This window comes from Vidua chalybeata, chromosome 6, assembly GCF_026979565.1.
Source record: "Vidua chalybeata isolate OUT-0048 chromosome 6, bVidCha1 merged haplotype, whole genome shotgun sequence".
Taxonomy (NCBI): Eukaryota; Metazoa; Chordata; class Aves; order Passeriformes; family Viduidae; genus Vidua; species Vidua chalybeata.
Window position 1 is genome coordinate 16,843,235 of NC_071535.1, and position 12,597 is coordinate 16,855,831.

The following is a 12,597-nucleotide window of genomic DNA, read 5'->3' on the forward strand; positions in this document are numbered from 1 at the left end:
TTCACAGTCAGAGAAAAAACAAGGAAATGCTCTGTATAGAATGGAGAAGGGAATTGAATGAATCAAGAAAGCTATGACTTGGAGTCTTGGAGGTGCTCAAGGTAGATTTGCCAAACCTAACTCAGAGAGTCTTGCAGAAGACTGAAACAGAAAGTAAAAGACTATTTAGCAATATAGGCAGCAAATTGCAACTAGCATGTAAAGAAGGGGAAGCCCTAAAGGTTTGGTATGATCTAGTTGCATGCCCCAGCCTAATGAGTAATTTTGCATCTTTCAGAACAGAAAAAGATGTAGAAAGGAAAGTCAAAGCCAGAAGGGAGTATACATAAAGTGAAAACAACGTGGGATGGAAGCTAAACTAGGAGAGCTCAACTTACTCAAAGGGGTGGGGAACATTACTGACTAAAAAACTAGGGAATGAAGTTTTATGGCTTGTGGTAGAGATTTTAATCCACCTGTGATATTGTGGTGGTGCTATATAACAAGCTTCACTTTTATTTTATAAATATTTGCTATGTTTGCAATTATTCTGTTAACCTACAAGTTTTAAATGTCTTCAAGCTTTAAAATAAAGCTTGAAATTAATGAACAGTATGGAAATAAATGGAAGATGGGATAAAATGCAGTTCAAGTTTACCAAAGATAGACCATGAGTGTATTTTAATGGCAGCAGATTTTTTATGATGGAAACCTATTAGATAAAATTAATTTTTTTCTCAGTAAAGCATTTGACAATGTTGCACTTGTGAGATTATTAGGTGAAATGGGAAATAGCACAAGAACTAAATAAAGAAGTGGCTAAAAGGGGCATGAGAATATGTCTGTGCTGGAAAGGGGACAATGTGACCAAAGAGGGAGTTCAGTGGGAGCTCCTTATACCAACATTTGGCCGATATTATTTAGCAAAGACAATGACACAAAAATAAGAATGTGCTAATTAAACTTGCTGATGGCAAAAACAGAGGCATTGCTCACAATGAGCCATATCAAAAATTTCAATCCTATAAAACAGGTGATCTATGGAAGTAAAGTGAATTTAATACAGAACAGAAGGCCATGTCCTTAGGTATTACTAACAAGATTTTCTGGTATAATAGGGGGAATTCATATAAGGGAAGCAATTGCTTGGAAATGCCCAATTATAAATATTCATTATGGTCATTATGAGCCACTAGTATGAGTCAGCCAACTGTATGTTAAATGCAAGGCTGTAGAATATTTCCACTAAAGACTGACAAATACCATTTGAATACTGTGTACAGTTCTAGTTCAGAATATGAACTGAGAAAAGTGCAAAAAATTCAGTGGACTGAGCACTGAAAATTTTTAAACTGCTTAATGGCAGAAAGGCTGAGTGGCATATGATTGCTGTCTGTGCATTGATTACATCCAGGTCAGCACCCTCATGAAGCAGAGAGCTAGTTTAAGCCATAGGAAATTGCTGGCCCAGAAACAGATGGATATAAACATAAATGTAATTAAGGAAGAAGTCAGGATGTTTCTAAGTATTGGAACATTGTGGCTCTGGACCTGTCTTTCTACAGGAGTTGTGGGTAGAAAAGCCCAACAAATTTCAAAATTGAATATATGAACACACCTGTGTGGTTAGGTTTTCTGCAGAAAAGGCTGAACTCAGTGGCACAGACCATCCCTTCCAGAGATATGTCCACAAAATGCAAAGGGGATAAATGCAAAGATCAACTTTATTTTGGGGAAAAGCCTAACGAGAAATTAGCATGGGTTTTACATAAGAAATCATTAAATCCAGGGAAAATGCAGAATTGCTGAATGCAATAGAAAATGGAAAATTCTGACTGTTTAGCTTATTTATTTTTAAAATACTGACTATTTAAGCATGCTCTTTCATAGGCTGCATTTTGAAAGGTTCATTAGGAATATGACTCCTCCTCCAAATTAACATCTGATCCTATGATCCCAAGGCACCAAAAAACCCACCTCATTACAGTAACTGGAAGCTTCACCTGTGGCTGTACAATGAAGCCACAAAGTCACCTCAAAATTACGCAGTAAGTTGAATGTTTTCTGACAAAATATCATGTAACACTTGTTTTGGTTTGAGAATAAAAGAAGTATGTCAAATGCATTTTTCTTACAGGAGGATCTATTCCTTTGGTATTTTAAAAAGGAAGTTGATAGAACTACAGGGTACAAAATCTAAAAATAGGTTAAAAATAAGGGTGGATGTGAGGTGGGGTTTTTTGTTTGTTGGTTGATTTGGTTTACATTTTTTTAAGAACTAAAATCCCTCACGACTTTTCTTTGCAAAAAGAAAATGGATAAAATTGTATGGGTCTGGATATGTATAGGAAGTTTTAATCATTCTGGATTTGTCCAGAAATTCTCTAGTCTCCACCCTGAGAAGGTTTGTATAAAATGCTAGCAGGCCTTTCTAGCAAATAAAATGCTGTGCTTATGTCTGCAAAATACCTCCTTCCTCTCCTACTGTGTTTTGTTCACAGTAAATGTACTGGGAACGATATTGAGACCCTACTTTTTTTGGAATTATATGGAAATACAGACTTATATTCACATATGCATACATGAATACACAGCAGAACTTAAAATACTTTACAAATCTGAGGGTTATATCTAAACATCTCACAGACCTCTCTAGAATATGGCTTTGATACAGATTTTTCATATTAATTTTGTTGCTGTTTCTGTTTTGTATAATGGAACAGTGTACACATATTTCAAACTTGCCTACAGGATCAGTCTGACCATGGCTTCAATTTGAAGTTCAAAGCCAGCACTACAATGCAGCCTGAAATAATCAAGGCAAAAAAACTCCTTTAAGTTTTTGAAGTGTAGCATCAGAATGTGTACCTGAACTGAACCAGTTATTTTTATTACATATGTCCATCACAAATATACCTGCAATAACTGGTCTACCCAGCAAGCATTTGATAGCCCAGCAAGCTTTTCATAAGTGAAGATTTCACAGATAGCACTTGGATCAGTAAATAAGCCACCAGATTTATTAAAGAATTAGAAAGACAGCCTGACAGTCTTTGTGAAAATATTAGCAATAATGCATCAATCAGCTTGTATATGTTTATTTTCTGTTTAAATTTATCTGTTGAAGAAAGAATGTTTGCACATTTCCCATGTAATTTTATAGCTCCATTTTTATTAATAACTTAAACTGCTAAGATTTTATTCAGGTATTGCTTATTACACTTTAAGAAGGCAGTAGAATTACGTTTTTATAATGTAATTTTCAAAAGTTCTGTATAAAATACTCTAGGAAGCATAAACATACTGACCTGTAAAATAGGTCCTTTGATGAGAAAATATGATACATTAAATGTAACAGCAGTATTATACAATATCATCACCTGGAATACTTATTGTCCAAGTATTATAATAGATAATTAAAACTGAAGCAAATTCAGCAAATAAACGGAATGCTTTTTTATTAAATCTATTTAGTTTATCTTGCACTAGAGCATCAAAAGCTTGAAAGGGCTTTGAGTCTCACTCATAAGAGGGAAATAATTATTTTTCTGTAGATAGGTGGTAGTTCTCCCATTGCTGAAGTATGCAGAATAAACACATTTACAGATTTCAGGAACTATCCAAATATGATTATAACAAGTATTTCCATTAACAGAAGAGTTCTTTCAACTCAACTTTCTCAGTAGGTCAGTCTCCCAATGTGAACTGCATGCATACTGGAATTCTGCTCCCACTCAAAATCCTGCTCTGAGTTCCGACATGTTCTCATTTGATTTGCAGTAATGTAATAACCTGTAACCCTCTTTTAAATTTGGTTGATACTGATCATGAGTTCTAAATCTACCTGAAGAAATTATGCCAGGCAGACAGAAAGACAACTGCAGGTTGCAAAATTACTTAAGTTTTCTGTTCTCAGGATAAAGGCTAAAACGTGCATGTGGCAAGGTAATTATTTTTTAATTCTCTCTTCAAAATTAGCTTCTTTTAGATGTCTTCCCTAGCTTCTGTATGAGTTCTAGGTGGATATATATGTCTATATATTACATACTACATTTTCTACATTCTAAAGTCTTACTACAAAACTTCATAGATGATAACATACCTGAACAAAAACTTGGCTCCACATCAGTAGGTGAGTGTACACTTAAAGCCAGATTTTCCAAGTTGGCAATCAGGCCCCACTCATTTGATGACTTCCAGACTATCAGTGTCCATGATCACTGCTGTGTTCTGAATCCTCTTCTCTCTGTACTTTCATACTTATCTCCCATTGATGAATAGCATTTTATGAACTAATAATAAACTAAAGGTAGGAAACAGGGACTCAGAAATAGTTTTAGAGTTTTCTAAAGGATGAAGTCATCTAAAAAAAGGCTGCAAATGCAGTGACCGTAGAGTTGACAAAGTGTGCAGATGGTGCAAAGGTATTCATAGCAATCAACTGGAAATCAGACTGAGAAAGGTCACTGAAGTATTTAAAAGATTAATTATAAAATGACCAAAAAATGAGTTTGGTAGATGTGAAGTAGTGTGTATAGCGAAGTTAATCCCATCATCTACACATAGTAGTTACCTGTTATCTTTTGTCAGTCACAAGTGGTCTCTTGACAGGTACTGGAGTTTAGGAGAAGACAAAAGCCAAACAGAATGAACAGAAGGCTTTGAAAAAGGAGCACAAAACAAACCAGTCCTCATAATTCCATATAATCCCTAAACTCACTGTACACCTTAATCATTACATGAAATTCTGGTCATGCATTAGTATTAGTAAGAATTAGAAGAACTAAACAAGGAGACTATTATGGAGTGGCTTCTAAAGCAAATACGCAAACTTTTCAGTCGAAGAAGAATGCTGAAGTATATTAACAGGGTATAAAATTTTGCAGAAAAAGTGAATAGGGTGCTTATTTTTTCCTCACAATGCAAGAATCCGGCATTGGCTAGAGAGAAAAAAAGGAAATACTGTTTCAGACAATACATAATTAAGAAGCGGAACATCCTGTCCAAGAAAGCACAAAGTGAAAAGCATAAAAAATTATTTTTCCAGTTCCTTTGTGGAGGGCAGGCTCATGGATCCTATCAGACACGCTGGCTGGCTGCCGGGTCAGGAGGCTGAGGAAGGCCCGGCTGCAGGAGGGCATTTGTTCCCGTGCCCTCGCTGACGGCGCTGGGACAGGCTGCCAGGGTAGCCGGCTCTCCAGACATACACTGATTACCAACAGAAAGGCCGCCTGGCCTCTCACAGCATCATCTTTTACACAGCCCGGCATTCCAGTCTCCGGACACATCGCTCGAGTGTTCCGTCCCGGAGAGCTTCATGAGGGATGGGGGCGGTGGGAAGGACGGGCTGGCTCTGGAAGCTGCATCCCGCCTCTTTCCGCAGCAGTTCCCCGATCCAGTCCCGCACGATCGAGGCCCACAGAAAGCCGCCCGCCAGCGGCGACCCCAGCGCCGAGCCTTCCTTCCGCCAGCCGCCATCTTGGGGCCGAGCGGAAGAACTACCGGTCCCAGCGCGCTCGGCACCGCGGCGCCATCTTGCCGCCGGCAGCTCGGGCGGGGGGCGGCGGCGGCCGAGACATGGCGCTGTTCCCGGCCTTCGCCGGGGCCGCCCAGCCCGGGGAGCCCCCCGCGGGCAGCTCCGAGGGCTCCACGAGAGGTAAAGTCCTGGGAGAACCGCCTTTCCCTTAACAGCTGTCCAGCGGCCCTCGGCACAGGCCGCCCGCGCCGCTCCGGCCGTGTTTGGGGGGCGGTGCTGCCGCCGGGCCCGGGCCCATCGCGCCGTAACCATGGCCCCCGGAGGCTGCGGAGCGCGGCACGGGGGCTTTTGGTTTGTCGTTGGTTTTGGTTTTTTTTCTTTTTTCCCCACTAGCTTTGAATATCTTGAAAAGTGTTTTTTAATTCCTGCTTATTAACCCAAATCATAGTTGTAAAGGACTTTTTTTGGAAGGTTACAAGTGAGATTATGATTCATTGTATCACGTTGGCTGTTGTGGTTGATGTCTAGAGAGTAATACTTTTAATAAAATAAGTAATAATATTAAAGTAAATAACACTTTCTGGTGTAATGCCAGGCAGTGAAGTAGGTATTACGTTTATTAATTCTACTGAACAGGATTTGAGCTAACCCTTCCTTTTGCTTGTCAGGTTCTACCACCCTTAAATCTTCCCATTCCCTAGACACCATAGCAAAGGGAAACCAAAGACTTATTTACCTAGGCTGCAGTTCTTGTGTGTTTGGTCCAGTCGGTATGGTGCATTAGCTTCTTGTTGTTGTAGCCAGTTCTGCATTATTCCCGATGGCATAACAGTGCTTGGTACTCACTCTGCCAGTACAGAGCAGAGTAGCTGCATTTAGGATCATTTCTGGTAATGACATTTAGTGTAGAGAGTAGTGGACATAATAAGATCTCAAACTACAGCTTTTAGGAATAGAGGAGCTGCTCTGTCAGGCAGAGATACAGTAAAATTCTCTAGTAATAAGACTTCAGTTATATTTCAAAACTTTAGGAATTTAGCCTTTAACTTTGTTACAGTAGCCTATGTCTCTTCAGGCCACCTGTCTGGAAGATCAGATTATACAGAAAAAGGTGTAAGACTGACTTTTTGGATCCATATTTCAGTTGTCAGCACTGCTTATGACTTAAATTTTGGTATACTAGAAGCTTTTTGTATGAGAATTATTGACAAAACTGGAACATAATTTCTTTGGTTTATGTTTTAATAAATATTGTACTTTGTTGTTGACAACGACATTTTAATGTGAGTTGTAAAAATTAAATATTAACTCAGAACCACATTTATGGTAGTGTATATCAAATTTCACACATTCAGCTTATGAGAACTTGAGAACTTGACAGGCATCTGTCTCTCTGATAGATGGTTCTCTACTCAGACCTGATGTGAAGCCAAAGTTCATCATAATACAGAGATCCCAGAGTATTTTGATTTTAATGTTGTATAAAACTAAGGTGCTTTTAGCAGACATTTAGGAGCTTTATTGTAAAAGTTGAAGTAATGATGTATATATGTTGGTCATCTTCGGGCAGCCAACCACTCTGTCTCATACTTTTAAAAACTTTCCTAAACCATTTCTAAAGTGGAAGTGCTGTCTGAATCACACTGAAGCAGTGCTTATGCTTCCTATGCTGCCCAATTGCTGAGTTGCAGCAGCCTCTAGAGTGCTGCAATTTTCTGTGTGCTTCAATACAATTATGTTGTCAAGCTTAATTAGTGTTTGGTGGAAGATAAATTGCGAATTTATCTGTAGCCATGAAGAGAGCACTGGTGGTAAGTAACCCTGCTGACATTAGTAAGCATGAGGTGCAGCATTATTTGCAGTCTGAACTATGCTGTAGGTCAGATGATGCAGTGAATTTTGCTGAAAGCAGATTTTCAGGATCCTGAGAGGCAACAATAAGCTTCATGTAACTCTTAAAAATTGTCTCTTTAGACATGCACTGTAAATTCTTAGTTTTTCTTTTTGCTTTAGAAGGTATAAAGAGAATGTAATTGGATTGCTGCTGCTGTTGTGCTCGTAAACATGTAACAAGTCCATGCATATTATTGAAAAATAGGTCTTTTATATCTGCTCTGCAAAAATGATAAACTTCTTAGACATTCCACAAGAAAAAAGCCTAACAAGTGAAGAGATAGTGTTTTAAAGTTTGGACTGTATTGTGGCGTTTGAAATGGTTGCATCCAGCTAACTGATTCACTTGAGATTATTTACAAGCAATTTGAACGTGCATGTTGCATAATGGCAAAAATTGCTTATTTCTTTCTGAGTATTAGGTCACTTTGGTTAAATTCTTCAGAAGATACTGTACTTGGAGATACTGTACTTGGAAATTCTGAACTTCCCTGCTGTAGCCACAGAGGTGTATTGACTGTGCCACAGGGCTTGATTCTCACAGAGTGATTCTTCAGTGCATTAAAGATGCAGTTTGATCTTACCTGCTCAGGTAGAACCTAGCTACAGGAGCAGGCTGGGAAATGGTGCATGGTGGTGTTCTGCAGCATACTGGTTGGGCTGGTCATGGGAAGTGTGTTTTGGTCTTGACAGTGCCATGAATTGTGGATTCTCCCATGCACAGAGATGGAGACTTAGGAGCCAGGGAGGTGATCACTCCTCAGGGGGCCTTTTGTAATGGGGGTGGACTCCTGGGAAACACAAACTGTAGCTTTGCTTTATTTTATGTATTTATTTTAAGTATTTCTTAACTTAGGTTAACAAACTGTTTTGCAGCCTACTCTGCTTTTGTGGACAACAGCTCAGGGACATGACACAGAAGAAAGCTTTTCATACCAAAATTCTGTTTCTGAAAGAAATACTTTAAAAGGAGGAGAAGTATATGGCTTAACAGACAAGGAGTTCTTGCTGTTTAAGGAGTAGAGGTTAATGTAGTCAAGAGCACAAAGACAAGAGTGTGACAGGAAGAACACTGAGGCAAAAGTGATTGTAAAAAGCATGGAGGAGAGGCAGGGAAAAAATAAGATTTGTTCCTTATGTTATCTCTGTCAGTGTGGTGCAGGAGGGACTGCTGTTAAGTTCTGTAATTACACAAAATAACTTTTGTTGTTTAATAGCTAAGAAAATTCATATGCTTAAAGGAATTCTAGATATGAAAACCCCGTGAAAATTATCATAAAACTTGTAATATCAGTAAAAGTGTGACAAAAAGTTTCCCTTCCACATTCTGTCCATGTCTGATCTTATCTGGTGACTTAGATGCAGAATGCTTAATGCTGACTAGTGTATCTAAATTAGCTTCAAATAGCTTTCTGTCAAACTGTTGAAAGGTCTAATGATATTTCAGTGGTTAGAGAACTGAGAATCCAGTGCCATGTTTTGGCCATGTGTAAAGCACTTGAGTATTCTTATCAGTAATGGATGTGCCTATCAATAAAATTGTGTTAAGAATATTTTCCACGCAGTTTGTAAAGTACGCTTTTGTTAGTTTGTATAAGCTTTATCTCATTCATTAACTATACCTTTTGTTTAATTATGCTTTTCTGTAATTTTTAAATTTCATTTTTAAAATATGTAACTATTTCAATTCTATATTGTATATAGAAATTAATGTATAATTGATATATAGCAGTAAATATATTATGATACAGTAGATTATCTTATACATATATAACAAATTTATACAGTCTATAAATATATAAAGTTAGAACCTTTAAATCATAAAAATGAATGTTGGATAGATTCTTTTTTTATGTATAGAGCTGTGTATTAAACATGGAATCTGCTTTCAGTATGAGCTAAATGAAAATTTCATTGAGTGCTTTCCAATATGCTGTTATTGCACATGACTTAGTGACATTTACTGTGAATTTAACTGTCTGCTGACTAGATTAACCCCAACTTTAAAAAGCACAGCAAGCTAATTTGTATTGATCTCACACTTTTTTTTTTACCTACAGAGTTAGACTGGCTTAGTAACCCAAGCTTCTCTGCAGAAGATGCACTCTTTCTGCACCAGCGCACTGCAGAAGTTGCCAATCTCATTCCTGAAAAATTGCCATTAATAAGGTAGAGTGTACTTCAATGTCTTGTGAAATAGCCTCTTTCTTTTGTCCTGCTTATCTTTTGTTATATGAGACCAAATTCAGAAGCTAAAAGCTGCTTTTCATTCTGTTGTTCAGTATTTAAAAATACCTGAACTGAGTCATGTGTAAAAGAGTGAATAATGCTTCCATGTCTTTTAACTTAAAATAATGAGAAAGTGTATGTATGCAATTACATTCCCATTTTCTTTTTCTCAGAGCTGCATTTAAATGATTGTTATTTTGGAATGGAGAGGGAACTGAGCAATCATCACTCTTCATTAGCTTTTGAATGTCTAAAGTGACCCCTGAAATAATGTAAAGATTAAGCATCATCTTTATGATTTCTCTGTGGAAATCAGATACATCAGCCATTTCACAATTGAGTTTTTTACTTTTTGAAAAACAGTTGCTGATGTGAACTAACGAAATATTGCATGTATCAAGTTGAGTGTGGCTGTAGAACATGCTGGTCAGCTGAAGTGGGTGATTATATCCTTTTGCAGAAATGAGCTTTAAGCAGCCACGTTTGCTGAAGAACTGGTTTCAATACGTTCACTGGACTGGGTGCTATACTTGGCTTATCTACACTGTAACTAGCACTCAATAGTGAATGCAGTCAGGTTGTAGTTGTCAAGTTCAAAACCTTAGTCTCTTTTAATTTGATACAAGCTCCCTTGTCTATGATGATTGTTGGTGGTCATGATAGAGAATATCTTTATAATACCAAGCACACCTAAGCACATCTTTTTCTGTACTTAGTCTTGCATTTACATACATTGGGTACTTGAAATGCAATCAGTGTTTTGTTTATCAGTCATCCATTCTGCTATGTTTCTTCAAATCTTTTTAGGACTTTAATGTCATAAAGCTAAGGATTTTGCAACTTACCATCGGATAGAATGACATAATAAACCCACCATATTAATTTTATCTTTGAAAAGGACTTTGGCTAAAAACAGCGTGCAGAAAAATGTTAGGGTGTTTTTTGTTTGGGGGTGGTTTTGCCTATTGCTTGGGTACTTGATTTAATAAAAACTAATTGGTTTCATCTCAGTTCAATAAAAACTAATTGCTCTAATCTGGTTGGTGGTTTTGAGAGGGTTTGCTTTGTTTGGTTTGCAGAAGTGTGCATGTTTGTTTTAAAGGTCTGCTGATGGTTCTTCTTTGGTTTCTTTTTCCTTAGTGTCCCTAAAAAAATTGTCAGGGCTGTTGCTTGAGATGCCTTATTTCTGAAATACAATATTTTCTTTTATTGACATATTAGGAATAATGAGAGTTGTCACTCCTTTCTTTCATTGAAAGACTAAAGAAAAAAAAAAGTTTTAACAGAGCTTGTGCTTTAATTAAGAATTAGAGAAGACCTTCGTTATTCATTTGATTAAGTGTGGAAGTTTTTGTGGTATGCACAGTAATATACATGTGTTTTGCCAAAACTGTGTCCTTTGTGTGATCTCTCAATAACTTGGTTGTCTGTTGTACACAGTGTTATTTATTACATTATATTGTATTATATGATAACATTAGTTCAGTAGTCATCAAAAATTGTTTCTTCGTTGGTATATTTGATTTTTTTAATCTGGAAGTGATTTTAAAAGAGTGGTTTTGATACTTCTTATATAAGTCATAAAAAAACAGGGAAAAAAATTCAGACTCTTTTCTTTTGCAGGTTATAGTGAAAGATTTCTCAGTCTTTTAGCATGACTTAAGTTGTTTAGCAAAGTTAGGAAATTTTATCATGTCGATCATCTTCTTTAATTTGGCAACATTAACAGATGGCTATTTGTACAGATCACACACACATCAAAATGCCTTGACAATTAAAACATTGAGACTGGCTGTCAGTAATTCCAGCAGCTGAAAAGTATAGTTGTGATTTAATGCAGATTTAGATCACTTTTGCTGTATATGTTACTGCTACTGTCTCAAAAAAATACAGGCAGAATAAAGGTAAAGAATAAAATGTTCTGAACTTTCTTACAGTGGTAGTCCACAACAGTTTTACTGCTTAGCTGTATAGATATGTATAAATGTGTATACTTTTTTCCAAGCAGGACTTCTTCAAGATCTGAGTTGTCAGAGGAGAGTGATACAGATGAGAGTCTGAAACAGACAAGTAAGAAAAGGAAAAAGAAGAAGAAAAAGCATCACCACAGTAAGAAGACAAAAAAGAAAACCAAAGGGGATTCCAGTAGCAGCGAATCAGAGGTGGACACTAAATACATCAAGGACAAAGGAAGTGGCAAAAGTAGTGAAAAGGAAGCAGCAGCAAAGTATGTAAATATTAACACTATGCAAGATGTAAATTCATTGTGTTCTTGTGCTTGTCTCTTTAGCTGAAATTCTTACCATTGATTGATCATCTAAGCTTTGTATGACTAAACATGCATTCAAAGCTAGGTGGTTCTAGATTTAGAACCACTTTTTTAATCATATCAAAAACTGTGACTAAAATATTCAGTCAAGTGCTGTTGTACAGAGCAAAACATGGTATGGTAGTAATGAAATAAATTTCTAAAGTCATGTAGAGGCTTATGTTCAGTTTTTGTAAGCATCTTGTTTCCTTTCACAGATCTTTTGTGAGGGTTTGGAGAGCAATTGCATTAAACATTCTTAATTAGTGCAAAAATCTTATTATGTGGCTGGGTTTGCCTTGTAATGTAACTTCCTTCTCACAGAGTCAACATTTCCTTTTTTTTTTTCATTTTAAGACATTGTAAGATTTTTAAAATTTTATTTAAGACAAATTTTTTAATGATTTAATACATCTTTTGTGTCCATATATTTTGCTTCATCCTTTCTGCTTGTAATATTTCTCTATGAGTATTTGAACAATTGAAATTATTTTGTTAAATCTTCTTCATTAATTCCAGGAGCTGTAAAGTACTGTGAATTAGTAGAGCTGTCATTTTTTATGGAACAAGAAAATAGGCATGTAGTGACTATCATGGTCCTTGAGCAGCAAAAGAGGTTCTGTAAATGCAGCGAGTATCCAGGTTTGGCATACCTAGCTGTGCTTTCCTCAGGCTGCTGGGTTTTTAACATTTCAAGGTGGCCCTATCCAGT

General features: G+C 37.0%; 1 protein-coding gene across 5 annotated transcripts in view; it reads left to right on the plus strand.

Annotated features, from left to right (window-relative positions):
• The first annotated feature begins 5,528 nt into the window (after positions 1–5,528).
• NRDE2 (NRDE-2, necessary for RNA interference, domain containing) overlaps positions 5,529–12,597 on the plus strand; it is a 29,205-nt gene continuing 22,136 nt past the window's right edge. For all 5 annotated transcript variants that reach the window (XR_008431295.1, XR_008431296.1, XM_053944513.1 and 2 more), the window contains exons 1-3: positions 5,529–5,635; positions 9,409–9,517; positions 11,586–11,804. Coding sequence is in view for 3 of the 5 variants with exons in the window: in XM_053944513.1 (XP_053800488.1) it covers positions 5,557–5,635; positions 9,409–9,517; positions 11,586–11,804 (407 nt within the window). In the remaining 2 variants the exon portion in view is untranslated. The remainder of the gene's footprint in view (positions 5,636–9,408; positions 9,518–11,585; positions 11,805–12,597) is intronic.